Below are 13,824 nucleotides of genomic sequence, written 5' to 3'. Positions count from 1 at the left end.
TATTCATTTTTAAAAAATATATATTAAAAAAAAATTTATATATATATATATATACTTTAAAAATTCAGTTTTGCCATCACAAGAATAAATTCTATTTTAAAATGTATTAAAAAGGAAAACAGTTCTTTTAAATTGTAGCAAAATTTCACAATAGTACTATTTTACTTTTTACTATTAATAATAATATTAATAACATTAATATTTACATTTACTTTATTTTTTTGATCAAATAAATGCAGTCTTAATGAGCATGAGACACTTATTTCAAAAACATTAAATCTTACAGATAATAATCTTACAGATCTCAAACTTTTGAACAGTAGTGTATTTATATTATTTATAGTACTCTATAAGCGATGTGAACGATACATCAAGCTCTCCAGTACCTGGGCTCGAGACGCTCTTTCACTTTTGCTATGGAGCGAATGTAGGGGCCTATTTGTCTGGAAATAGTGGTCAAAAAGGAGTTCTCCTGTTTTAACTGAAGGAGGTCATGAAGTTGTGCTGAAAAGAAAAGGTAACATCAACAAAAAGTTCACTAAATATGGTAACTCCGATATAACTGCAGTGAGCAGAGAAATAATATGCATTTATATACTTACACACCTTCATAAATCTCCTGTTCATTTGCCACCCTTTGTAATGTCTCCTCCCAAATCTAAAAACAAAATTGATGGCACAGTGAGTTGTGTTCTTCACATCCTCCAAATGTCAGTAGGCTATTGGCAAGTATCGGCATCTCACCTCCTCGAACATGGCCCGCATGAGCTCGACTGAGGAGTACTCTGATGAGATCTGTCTGTCCACCTGAACAGACCTCTCCAAAATCTCATTCATGGTGTCGGGTTTGCTGAGTGAATGGTGCTTGGTCAGGTCTCTGTGAATCTCCTGCACCTGGTCTTTGAGCTTCTGGATTTCTGTCTGTAAAGTCTAGTTGAACAGACATGGAGAATTTGTCAGTTGCAGTACAATATTTCAAAACGTTCTTTTCCTATGGAAATATGTGTTTAGGGGTTGGACTTTATGGTTACGTAATATAATATCATTTTCATTTGTTACATTAGCCCGGAAAAAGGCTAAAAATAAAATATAATGGACTGAACCTCATGTGTGCATGAGAAACACACCCTGTAGCTGTTCTCGTAGTTGCAGCAGTGCTCCATAAAGGGCGTCTCTCCACCCTCCGCCAGCAGGACCTTGGTGCTGATGTAACGGTGTGAAGTCGGCCTGCGCACCACCGAGGAACACAGTGACATGTCACTCATGGCTGGAGAGTGACACTGCACTGACAGAGATGATTGCATGCTGCAGGAAGATGATAAAAAGATTAATTTAATATGTTTAAGTGCTACTTTTTTAATAAGCATATTTAGTCTGCTTGAATAAATAGACTCACAGTCCACTGGCGTTTCCCAGACCTAAAGCCACACTCCCTGTAGTGGACACTGAACGCCGCTGCCCCAACAGCAAGAGCGGCTCCAGGCAGCGAGCGAACTCGGAGCGATACTCTGTGTTTATCTGCGTAGATACATTACAGCAGATATAACTTCAGCACTGACTTATCTAACATATTTGAATTTAGTAAACTAACCTTACTGCTCTGTGCTGGTCTCAGTCTGTGTGGTAGTTTCACAATCTTCTTTAGTCTCTCCATTAACTGCTGTGTGAGGTCAAATCAATCAATTATGATTCTAATTATTGGTACCATTTTATTATTTTATTATTTGATAAAAAATATTTCATTTGTTTGTACTCACATATCCCATGTCCAAGAACTCAAACTTATTCGCTGAGCTTAGGAAGGCCGAACATGTGACAAGATGAACCTGGAGAGAATTCAATGGAAACATGTCTGAAAGCAAGAAGAATATGTGAAAACATTAAGATGCATGAAGACAACGCGATTACCTGGAGAGTTGGCAGGAGCGCTGCAAGATGAGATAACTGCTCTTTGAAGGCTCTCTCCTTCTCCTCATGCTGACTAGAAAATAAAAACACAAAAGAAGATTCGTGTTCCTATAAGTGTTAATAAGTGTTCCTTAATCAAGATCTTTGGTCATCCTTTGCCTTTGTCATTTTGTGTGCGCGCTGAGATTACATATATTGTTATTATATTAATATGCAGTTATATCTCAATTATATCTCAAACAACAATATATTAAATATAATTAATAGTGATGCACTGAAATTAAAATTCTGATACCAATAATTATGTTATGGTTGATAACTGATAAATGGCAGATATTAAAATTTTAATATTAAAATAGATATTGAAACCTCTGATAACTATAATATAAGCTGATAACTGAGATGGTACAAATATATTGTAATATATCTCTAATTATTCATATTTTAATATTTCACTGCACTATTTATTTATTTCAGGTTTAGTTGACAGGGACAATGCACATCAATAATACATAAATGTACAACGTGCCAGAATTAGCCAGAAGGCTATTTTGCATCTGCAGTCCCTGGACTGATGGTTAAATTGTCACCCTAAAAATATTAAACATTTACATAAATAATAAACATGCATAAACACCCTATTAAACATTTGTGATCAATATATTTTTGTCTGACAAAAAGCATAATGGTGCAGTTAGTGCTTTAATGTCATGTACGAGATTTTAATGTAGAATATGTTTTATTTTTCTATTTACGTATTTTTAAGTTATATATATTTTACTTACCTTCGTGCTGCCTTGAGTAGAATCTTTTTTCTTTCTGCTAGTCTTTCCTGAGGAAAACAATATATGTGAATCACCAATTTCAAAATGATGACACATTTTTTAAATATCCAAATCATTTAAGTGTAGCCAGAGAGATTAATAAGTCAAGTAATTGTGTATGAAACCTGCATATTATTGAACAGAGTGGACATGGCGCTCTCTTCTTCATCCACGTTGGCCCTGACCTCTCCAATCATGGCTCTGAGCAGAGTAATGGCTTCTCGCGCTGACGTCTGAAGCTCCTTAACAGCCTGAAGAGAGTGAAATGACTTCGATAGGTGCTTCACAGCTCCACACAATACAGACACAGATGAAAGAACACATTACTGCGGAAGAAAAGGAGGATGGGAGAGAAACTCACTAAGACGGCTTGGTCCAATTTTTCACAGCCTTGTATATATGCTGTCTCAATATCAATGCAGTGTGCTCTGCTCTCCCTATGGAATTAGACAAACCCAGATTATTTTGAAATCAGATGTGTGCTATGCTAATTACATGCTCTGTGAGTTAAGTTTATAACTCACACTTGCATGTCTCTGAAGCAGTTGATGCAGAGCATGGACTTTTTCTCCGTTGAAAACATGATGTAGAGTTCCTCATGGAGGGCTGCAATCAGACAGAAACTGCATGAATCTCAAAGCTTTAGCATCAAAGACTTGTTTTTGGCATGAATTTGAAATGAATTTTATTCGTTTATATTTTGCGGGGGAAACTTGAGAAGTGGTTTAAAGTAATTCAAAACACACACCACATTTTTTGTGGGCTTCTTTGGTGTGCTTTGCCAAGGAGACAATCTCGTGACAGGAAAACATCTTGGCTTTGTGGGTGGTTTCCCTGCAGTCTTGACACAGTGGCTGGCAACAAGTGTTGCAATAATACATTGCATCCACATTCTGGGGTTTGTGACAGAAGATTTAAATGCGTAACCAGACAAAATCGAATCTTTAAAAAAAAATTTAAATACATAAATAAAAATATTGGCATTCGTGCTTACAAAATACTGATAAACTGAATTCCATGCACAAACACCACTACTGAATCTACAGCGCGACCATGTAGTCTGATTCCCAACGAATGACTCTTATGAGCCAATTCTTTTTAGTGAATCAAAAAGGTACAGCGCAACTGCTGTTGACCAATTCCTGAACAAATTATTCTAATGACTCTTTGTTTGACTCTAACGGTTCTTTTCAGTGGCTCAAACACATACTTAAATATGTACTGACTAGTTGTTCATATGACAATGTGTTGTTAAAGACACTAAGACAGTCAGTAATATTTTATTAAAAAGTACATTCATAAAATATGTTTTTAATTTGTTTAGTATTGTTGTTTAATGTATAGACTAATTATTGGATTTAATTTATGCCAGCACTTAAAAGCCTTTGACTTTTCCAATAAATTAGTCCCTATAAACCCCATCCCTTTCTTACAATCGACAGCAAGGTCACATTCAGATGTGCCTCCATCCAGTCAACAACCAATGGATAAAACCCCCACCCTACCTTTTTTATTATTATTCGATAATCTGTTTCACTAGGATGGACATCACAATAAAGAAGAAAAGATCTTAAAGGAATAGTTCATCCAAAAATCAACATTTGCTGAAAATGTACTTATCCTCAGGCTATCAATGATGAAGATGGGTTTGTTTATTTTATCGGAACAGATTTGGAGAAATGTAGCATTACATCATTTGCTCACCAATGGATCTTCTGCAGTGAATGGGTGCCGTCAGAATGAGAGTCCAAAAATCGGTAATAAATCTTGTATCGTATATAAATCTTGAAATGATTAAGCTATGTTTTTAACTTCAAACCGTTGCTTCCATCTAAAATGTGAGTCCTCTATCATATTTTCTCTTGTAAAAAACAAAGTCCACTTGTCTGAACCAGGAGGGAAATATGCACAGATCAAGCAAAAAGCAAAAACAGTCCAAAACAGTTCTAAACAAATTTGTCAGTGGATTTTGATGTGAGAGGACTACAGGGGATGGACTTTTTCACTGGAGGAAGTGCTATTATGTATTATGGACTGGAACTTTAGCTGTAACTTTAACGTTTCAATGTTAAAATGCCTTAATGATGGATTTGTTTATTACAAACACAGCTTTTCACTTCATAAGACATTAACTGATCACATGGATAATTGTGATGCTTTTGTTTGGACTCTGATTCTGACGGCACCCATTAATTGCAGAGGATCCATTAGTGAGCAAATGATGTAATGTGTCACCAAATCTTTTCCGATAAGTAACAAACACATTTACATTTTGGATGGCCTGAGGGTGAGTAAATTGTCAGCAAATTTTAATTTTGGGGTGAACTTTTCCTTTAAAAAGTGTAACCACAACTTTTGCAAGAACTATATTATAAATAAATGTATTAATGAAATATTTCACATTTTGGCAATTGCATTTTTTTTCTCAAAATATATATTCTGTAAAAGTGCTATCATATTATCACTATATAAGCTCACATTCAGATCTGCCTCCATCCAATCAACATCCAATGGATAAAACCGCCACCCTAAAAATGTTTTTTCTATAATCTATTTCACTTGGATGTACATCACAATATGCGAGAAAAGATCTGCCGCTATTTCTATTACATTGTGACTTTAAGGAACTATAACCGTTACATTTTTTAGGAAGTGCATGTTTCAGTGTTGAGATGGTGATAATGAGACCTGTTTCTTGCACTCCAAATCACAGTTGGCACACTGCACAGTTTCCTCACTGTCTGCTGAACTGTCCACCAAGAACTTCAGGAGTCGATCCTCTGGGGGAAGTGCATTTATTCCTTTCACAACAGACTGATGTCTACAAAAGAAACAGACAGTTTTGTGTGCCTGTGCAGAACTTTTGACCCATTGCCTGATAAAGTCATACATCTGGCATTGACGAGTTTATCTCTCCCTCATAGCAACAATGACACAAATAGCTCTCTTTTTAATTCTGAGATATAACGGAGACTGATAGATAAACCCCCACACAGACAGAAATAGACACAAACATGAGACTCAAATAAACATAATTCCTAGACAAAAAGACTATTTTAATATTTCTAAGCTTAATAGTTCAAAGATTCCCTGTGAATTCACTTTTATGAGAAGCATTCACGATGTATTTGACAAAAAGTGTTTTAAACAATGATATATTGTCCTATACTGTAACATTAGCATTCTCCTTTGCATTGCTGATGCACAACAATTACAAATACATAATGCATGCAATCGCAATGCCATAATGTAACACTCATACTGCAACACTCATAATGCAACACAAATACTGAGAAATTTTTGCAGTAACTTAACCTTCAGATAAATATTGAACCAGCTAAAAAACAAATTCATACTTACTCTAACATGCTGCCTTATAAAGACCACCAACCTTTTTTCCATTTTTTTATATATTTCCTCCATATGTGCAAGATCTACGGTGTGCGATTAAGCTGCTGCTAGACTTACTATATGGAAGGTTTAGGGTGAGCACACAGGCGTTTCAGCCATCTCTAACTGTAGCCAGCCCAGGACCTGTGTATCCAATGTCAAGTGTCAGATAGTGTTAGGTTTATTGTTTGATACCACAGTGGCCTTGGCAGAATGTGCCAAGGCAGGCACAACACAAAGGCAGGATTTATGGTGCAGCTGTTGAAGGCAATCTCTCCTACAAATGCCCTTGGCACCATATAGTTGACCAGACAGTGTTGTTTGACCATTTAGATCTATAAATACAATGTTAGATTTTTCAAATGCATACATGTCATAAGTATGGACGCCCATTTCCGCCACAGAATACAGAAGGTAATTGTGACTTTTTATTTTACAATTCTGACTTTTTTCTCACATTTCTGAGTTTATATCTCACAATTCAGACTTTGTTTCTAGCAATTTTGAAAAAAAAAAAAGTCAGAATTGCCAGCTATAAACTCAGAACTGTGAGATACATACTCAGAATTCTTTTTTCTTGTAATTGCACATTTATATCTCATAATTCTGACTTTTCTTCTCAAAAGAAATTGTGAGATAAAAGGTTACCATTGCCTTTTTTTTTGTACCGTGGTGGAAACAGGCTTCCATACGTATGCATAATTATTTAAGTGTGAATTGTCATAATAAGGTGATCAATGATTAAATAAAGTAAATACCTACCCACAGAGAGGGCAAGTCAGTCGGCTGTCCACGGCCCTTCCACGCAGGCAGCTGGCACAGAATGTGTGGTAACAGTCCAGTAGACATGGATGCTCATACTGTTCTTGGCACAAGTGGCACACCAGAGGATGGCAGTTGGCACTCTCCAGGTCATAGAGATTATCCAAAGGGAAAAATATATCTCCAGACATCTGAACATATAGATATAGTATATGCCTGAGCACATTTACACATTGCACATTTATACAGTATATCTATCATAAATAATATTCTAAGCATGCTTAGTACCCTTGGGCTCTCCTTGAATAAGAATATATAGTTAAATTGTTCTTTGAGATCCAAGGTCAGTACTCATTACTGAACTTAGAAGATAGCTATAAACCTCTGAACAAGGCCATATACGCTCTGAAGCAACATCAAAGTCAAAGGTCACTTGAATAGATACATACTAAAAGATACAGAAATAGATGTACATATTTAATTCCATTCACATAGAATATCTGAATACCTTTTCCTGTCCGAGTGCTTCTGCCAGGTGGAATGAATTGCTGTGTGAAGGTTCTGTGAGGGTTCCTAGGTGCAGGACATGACTTCAAGAACAAACAATCAATTGACACTCCTGTATCTGCTGTATGAGGGGGTGATATGTTGGGGCCAGAACATTGATTACACAACACAACACAGATGCCATTGTCTGTCAAAAGCATAGCCCTGGTAGCTAAAATTAAATCACACGGTATATCTTTCTTAATCTAACATGCAAACTAACATATCATATCAGAATAATGATGTCACTAGCATTAGTTCATTAGATCTTTTCTTATATACATGCAAAAATAGAATTTGTGGGTCATTTTAACACACGAACGCCTGTTCACATTTAAAAGGATCATTCTTCCGAACATGACATTTCTGTCATCATTTTCTCATCTACTAATCATTCCAAATTCGTCACGAAATGACTTTTATGTGTGGGTCACACGTTTTTTAAGATAAGATTACCGTTATTCTGTTCCATGGGGAACAATTAAGTCATATTTTGTATATGGTCAAATCGTACATAGAGTACATTATGACTTTTTTATTACTATTATCATTGGGCAAATCGTCTATTATTATATCCAACAACAGACAAATCGAGCACATCGATTACATCAGGGCTAGATTACTCAGTCTGTGACGTCACGCTCGCGCAGTCGCGGTTCTTCCTTTCGACGAAATTACTCGCGATGGCGCCTGTTGTAAGTGCGAACACACGGAACTAGTGAATAAAATAACAGACGTTTCCATTCGTTATCATGTACACAAATCATTCGAGATTGAATATTAAACACTATCGCTGTCACAAAATAAGTTTAGTAATAACACAGTACGTAAAGCAATCGTTAAATATCATTGAAAGAACCTCGTGCAGCCATATTCACAAGGAGCTTAATTCAGTCTTGCGCGCAACTCTGCAACACCTCTATTAATGGTTTTGTTATTCTGATGATAATGACACGATAGATATTATATAAGTATGTTTTTTTAATATATATATTTAATTGCAGAGGAAGCACCAGAGCTCTAAAGGCGGAAAGAAGAAGAAGAAGCAGGTCCTGAAGTTCACGCTGGACTGTACGCACCCCGTTGAAGATGGCATTATGGATGCTGCCAACTTTGTAAGTAGATCAAGCCCTTATAAAGCCCTATTGTGTAAAACGATCTTTATTATACTGAAGAGGTCAAATAACCGCCAGCTGTCTGAGATTGTGACTTGTCATTTGCATGTGTGGTTACAGGAGCAGTTCCTACAGGAGCGCATCAAAGTCAACGGTAAAGCAGGAAACCTGGGAGGTGGAGTGGTCACCATTGAAAGAAGCAAGAGCAAAATCACTGTTTCTTCTGAGGTGCCCTTCTCCAAGAGGTGTGTGTTTTGATATATCTTGACTTTGTCTTGCCAATTTTATTTTTATTTTTATCTGCAACTTTTTACATTTTATTCCACTGCCCTCGTCTATTCTGCAGGTACCTGAAATACCTTACAAAGAAATACTTAAAGAAGAACAATCTCAGAGACTGGTTGCGTGTTGTGGCTAACACTAAAGAAAGCTATGAGCTTCGCTACTTCCAGATAAACCAGGATGAGGAAGAAGAGGAGGATGAGGATTAAATTCTTGCAGTTTTGTGTTTTGTTTACAGTTAAATAAATTCATATACGACTACATTTTATGTATCCAGATATAGTTCTTTATCACTGGTGTTTCGATGTTAGATAAACACACACCTATTTATTCATAGTTATCCACCACAAATACATAGTCGAAATGAAGTGGCATCAGATCTTCTATATTGTGGTGAACATCTGAGTGTAACCTATTACTACAGAATATTTTTAGTTTGGTTTTATGCATCGGTTGTTTGAATTTTGTTGGCAGTGTACTGAAAAGTGGAGGAAGAGGAGCTTGCAGGGGCAGGTTTATGCAGACTAAATTATTGGAGAATTCCTCATACTTCATCAGAAGAAAAAAAAAAAATCTGTCGTTTTTACCGAAAGGTCCAGTTATGATACTTTGATTAAACATTACTAAGTCAAAACATTTTTTTTTTATAAATGAAATGTGCACAGATAAATTGTTCACAACACCTGTAACATGCGTTTGGAAAATAAATACGGTGAATTTTCACTTAATGCCAACTAAGATAACACACTGCTAACTTGAGTAAAAGGAGTAAAAAAAAAAAGCATATGCATGGTTAAAAAAAACTGCAGCAACATATACCAACTTGCATGAACCTTTATTTAATAGCAAGAAAAAAATAACATTTCAGAATAGGAGTTGGAATTCCAGTTCCTGGACATATACTGCTTAAACAAATGAACATTTCTTGTAAGTTCACAATTAAAAATTATAGAACATAAAACACATCAGCTTGTTGCTTGCCCACAAACTGGATGGATTCTTGTATGGACTGACAAACAGATTATGAAACAAATGTGATCACAGTTTAAGCCCAGGTGAATTCAAAGAAATGGCACAGTATTCAACATATTGCATGAAATGATGCTCTTTAAAGACAGTGTGGTCCCAGATGATGGGACAATCCTACTCTTCTCAACATCAAGTCCATTATTTCCAAAACATGCTAACATCAACACATGAGAACAGCATTTCTGTAGTTTACAATACTAGAAAGGACAGGAAAATTAATGATTTACATTTCTTAAAAAAAAAAAAAAAAAAGGGGGAGAATGAATTTTAATAAAGTCTCACAGCTGATGTCTCATTTGCATTGCAGGAGTTGATAATACTTCCCTGATCAGATTAACAGGAGTCTGTATCCTAAAAATAGAGAGGAAAAAAGCTTGCATATTAGCAACGTGGTCTTTTGACTTGAGGAAAATGATGTTCTTACGTATGGTGATGGAAGTAATGAAAGTGATGTATAAAAGATGAAGTGCCCCATAACACTTGAGTTGTCATAGGACCAACTGAACTTCCTCAGCCTGAATCATCTCACTTAAAAAGGCACAAGAATGGAGTGAGTTTGTCTTTCAGTTAACCATGAGCCCACTGATAGTCTGCATTAGAATGATTTAGCACCAGTTTTTGGAAGAGAGCAGACCTGAATCTCACAGTCATTGTTATGGAAAAATAATCAACAAAACAATCTGAGATATACTTCCATTAGGAATGTACAAGTAAAGGGGACGGATCCAGTGGAATCCAAGTGCTCTGAGCAGTTGCTGGCTCTATTGTGAAATTAAATCAGGTGTGTGATGCCACAATTACCATTCTCGAACGCCTGAGCAGATCAGTTAATGCAACTTCTTTCATACTTTTATCCAACATGTGGCTTGTTTTTCAAACATGTAATATGATGTCCAAAAATAAAGAAAAATAAACAATCCCATCCCAACCAAACTGATTACACAGGTGACCTAGTGAGCAGAGGCATTCCATTAATAAAAGCCCCTAGAGAAAATGTGAATGGTGTCCAATCAGAGTGTGCGCGGGTTGTATTCGGGAAGCTTCTCGAGCTTTTCCGTCTCCTGCTCGGTGTCTTGCCGAGCAATAACCAGGGAGTGCGAATAGCCCATCATCACCTGAAATGACAGTTTTCAGTTGCATAGCGATACTGTGCATCACAGAGAACAGAATTCTGAGAAGATATGAGTCACGTTTTTGACAGCAGAACTCACCTGTTCGGAGTACACGCCATCCAGAGTTTTGACCTCTTGAGCAGTGGTGGATGACTTGGGTTTGTTGTCACCATAGCCCTAAAATGCAAAATTTAAATATGAGAAACTTGCCATCTTACACTATTTATAGACGCATTGATGGAAGTCTCTTATGCGTGAAATATTATTACACTTTTAAATAACCGTTTTCTATTTTAATATATTTTAAAATTTAATTTATTCCTTTGATAGAAAAGCTTGATTTTCAGCAGTTATTACTCCAGTCTCACTTTATCATTAAGTCTAAAGAAAACTATGAGCTTCGCTACTTCCAGTTCAACCAGGATGAGGAAGAGGAGGATGAGGATTAAATTGCATTTTTTTTGTATCCATTTTATGTATCCAGATATAGTTCTTTATCATTGGCGTTTGATGTTAGATAAACACACACCTATTTATTCATACTTATCCACCACAAATACTTATAAAGTCACATGAAGTGGCATCAGATCTTCTATATTGTGGTGAACATCTGAGTGTAACGGATTACTAGAAAACAATATTTTGAGTTCAAACTGATTTGGTTTTATGCATCGGTTGTTTGAATTTTGTGGGCAGTGTACTCAAAGGTGGAGGAAGATGAGCTTGCAGGTAACTTGATCCTTCAGAAATCATTCTATTCTAACATACCGATTTTGTGCTCAAGAAACATTTCTTAATATCAATGTTGAAAACAGTTGTGCTGCTTAATATTTTTTGGAAACCCTGCTACATTGCTTTTAGGATTCTTTGCTAAATTGAAAGTTCAAAAGAACAGCATTTATTTGAAAAAAAAATATATATATATATATATATTTTGTAACATTATCATGATCTTTACGGTCACTTTTCAATGTAACGCCTCCTTGCTGAATAAAAATATTAATTTCTTTATATATATATATATCTCTTACTGACCCCAAAACGTTTGTGTAGTTATTGACCTAAATCTTAAACGGGCTTTAACAGAAGACAGATAAACATACCAGCTCTCCAAATGTGGGTGATGGTCCCCAGCTAATGGTGCTATCATCAGCTGCTATGATAATACTGCTTTTCCTGAGAGGAGTTAGAGACAACATCTAATCAACATTCTGCAAACATTTCAAAATGTTTTATAAAACACAGTCCTCTGCCTTTACTTACCCACAGGCCAGACTGCGTATTTTCCATCCGCACAGATCCTGCACAGCTTTGGGGTACATGGTGGACTCACGGGACGTGTTAGTCACTCCCCAGAAAAACAGACCACCTGAGGAAAGAGAATCAGCATTAACCACCAATAGATGATGAAGGTTGTGTTTTTTTCCCAGGGAGGAATTACATACTTACCCGTTTCATTAACAGCAAAAGAACACTGGTAGCCACAGTATATTTGAGTTGCTCCACGGCCAGGGAAGTCAAAGAGCTTGACTAACCGTGGTACCATCTCGTCTTTCTGCTCGGTGTGGCCTAGTCGTCCATATCCCCCAAATCCCCACGAAAACACACGCTTTTGGGAATCCAGAACCAGCTGTGAGGAAGCAACAATTCAGTCTTAATTCATCCACGTCTGACTTACACAACAATCCACAAACTTGCTACTCACCGTATGATTGGCCCCACATGCCACATCCCGAGCCACAACATTGGGCACAGGAAGCACTTGGCCATCCTTGGTCTTCTCAATGAAAATGGCCACCCGTCTAGGGATCAGCTCACAGTCAAATCCAATGCGCTGGGCACGAGCGATGAACTTTCCGTCTGAGTTATGCCCTTTTAGATACAAAGAGTAAATAATCCAAATAGATGTATTTGATAACTATTTCAAGTCGCACTGGACTACAGTTTTACATACCTAGTTGGCCGTATTCTGGGCAACCGAAAGAATAAAGGTTCCCCTTGCAGTCCACAATCATAGTGAACTCCGCACCACAGGCAACTTTGACTATTGGCTGCCCGTTGTACTGGATCTGTAGGTAAATTAATGCAGATGTTTTGTGGAGCATTCAACATAGAAAGAGCACTTTCCAATAAAGCCCCATTAAGTGAGTAAGGGAGAGTCTTACTGTAGCTGGGCTGAGCACAGCATCTGTCTGATTGCCCTGACCTAGCTGCCCCAGTTTGTTTTCTCCAAAGGAGTAGACAGTACCATTTTCTGTGAGACAAAGCATAAGAACACCACATTTGCAGTTTGCGACAATTATAATTATCACATTTATATGACAAACATATCGCATTTAGCAAATGTTTGCCTACCTGTTAAAGCCATGGTGTGGTTTCTACCACAAGCAGCTGCTACAATAACTTCCTCCCCCAGGTCCTCAACTAGCTTTGGAGCCTCCAATCGTTTAGTATCTCCATGACCCAACTGCCCTTTTTCATTACGACCTGAGAGGGACCAGAGGCAGAAATTAGTATCTTTAAGTTTAGTCGTTTTCTTTTATGAAGATGGCTGGGTCCTATAATAGTTTAGTGACCAACTGTTATTATGTGGGAAAATATATACACTACCATTCAACAGTTTGGGGTCAGAAAGATTTTTTTTTTTAAAGGTTCAAGGTTCAAAAAACACATTATTTTCCACATACTGTACATTATTGTTTCTCCTCTATGCCTCGCCTTTCTGAAACGCGTCGATTTTTACAAAGCTCATCGGTCTGAAAAGCAAGGTGTGCTGTGATTGGCCAGCTATCCAGTGCGTTATGATTGGCCGAATACCTCAAGCGTGTGACGGAAATGTTACGCTCCTTACCATAT

The 13,824-nt window shown here is 36.9% G+C and overlaps 3 protein-coding genes across 9 annotated transcripts in view; 1 reads left to right on the top strand and 2 right to left on the bottom strand.

Annotated features, from left to right (window-relative positions):
* Nucleotides 1-7,516, bottom strand: part of LOC107712689 (RING finger protein 207-like) — an 8,281-nt gene extending 765 nt beyond the window's left edge. The window contains exons 1-16 of one of the 5 annotated variants that reach the window (XM_016518007.1): nt 7,393-7,516; nt 6,885-7,075; nt 5,421-5,553; nt 3,481-3,625; nt 3,257-3,338; nt 3,094-3,169; nt 2,858-2,983; nt 2,694-2,740; nt 1,909-1,981; nt 1,758-1,826; nt 1,592-1,657; nt 1,397-1,518; nt 1,128-1,305; nt 745-930; nt 607-658; nt 387-504 (exon numbers count right to left, since the gene is read on the bottom strand). In XM_016518007.1, the coding sequence (XP_016373493.1) occupies nt 387-504; nt 607-658; nt 745-930; nt 1,128-1,305; nt 1,397-1,518; nt 1,592-1,657; nt 1,758-1,826; nt 1,909-1,981; nt 2,694-2,740; nt 2,858-2,983; nt 3,094-3,169; nt 3,257-3,338; nt 3,481-3,625; nt 5,421-5,553; nt 6,885-7,075 (1,664 nt within the window). In that variant the 5' untranslated portion in view covers nt 7,393-7,516. Of the gene's footprint in view, nt 1-386; nt 505-606; nt 659-744; nt 931-1,127; nt 1,306-1,396; nt 1,519-1,591; nt 1,661-1,757; nt 1,827-1,908; nt 1,982-2,693; nt 2,741-2,857; nt 2,984-3,093; nt 3,170-3,256; nt 3,339-3,480; nt 3,626-5,420; nt 5,554-6,092; nt 6,533-6,884; nt 7,076-7,392 lie in introns of those variants that run through there. The other 4 variants (XM_016518005.1, XM_016518008.1, XM_016518009.1 and 1 more) reach the window with 4 other exon arrangements.
* Nucleotides 7,517-8,052: 536 nt separating this feature from the next.
* On the top strand, nt 8,053-9,084 carry LOC107712671 (60S ribosomal protein L22-like). The gene is made up of 4 exons (XM_016517978.1): nt 8,053-8,125; nt 8,435-8,545; nt 8,666-8,790; nt 8,892-9,084. The coding sequence occupies exons 1-4, from the start codon at nt 8,114-8,116 to the stop codon at nt 9,034-9,036; spliced, it is 393 nt and encodes a 130-aa protein (XP_016373464.1). The 5' UTR covers nt 8,053-8,113; the 3' UTR covers nt 9,037-9,084.
* A 562-nt stretch (nt 9,085-9,646) lies between these two features.
* Nucleotides 9,647-13,824, bottom strand: part of LOC107712686 (protein RCC2 homolog) — an 8,065-nt gene continuing 3,887 nt past the window's right edge. For all 3 annotated transcript variants that reach the window (XM_016518003.1, XM_016518001.1, XM_016518002.1), the window contains exons 5-13: nt 13,324-13,455; nt 13,134-13,222; nt 12,923-13,037; nt 12,674-12,840; nt 12,418-12,598; nt 12,232-12,337; nt 12,072-12,144; nt 11,068-11,145; nt 9,647-10,971 (exon numbers count right to left, since the gene is read on the bottom strand). In XM_016518003.1, coding sequence (XP_016373489.1) covers nt 10,867-10,971; nt 11,068-11,145; nt 12,072-12,144; nt 12,232-12,337; nt 12,418-12,598; nt 12,674-12,840; nt 12,923-13,037; nt 13,134-13,222; nt 13,324-13,455 — 1,046 coding nt within the window. In that variant the 3' untranslated portion in view covers nt 9,647-10,866. The remainder of the gene's footprint in view (nt 10,972-11,067; nt 11,146-12,071; nt 12,145-12,231; nt 12,338-12,417; nt 12,599-12,673; nt 12,841-12,922; nt 13,038-13,133; nt 13,223-13,323; nt 13,456-13,824) is intronic.

Source organism: Sinocyclocheilus rhinocerous, unplaced genomic scaffold (assembly GCF_001515625.1).
Source record: "Sinocyclocheilus rhinocerous isolate Xijiao unplaced genomic scaffold, SAMN03320098_v1.1 scaffold418, whole genome shotgun sequence".
NCBI lineage: Eukaryota > Metazoa > Chordata > Actinopteri > Cypriniformes > Cyprinidae > Sinocyclocheilus > Sinocyclocheilus rhinocerous.
Note: the sequence above shows the minus strand (reverse complement) of the source record. Positions and strands in the feature narration are given on the sequence as shown.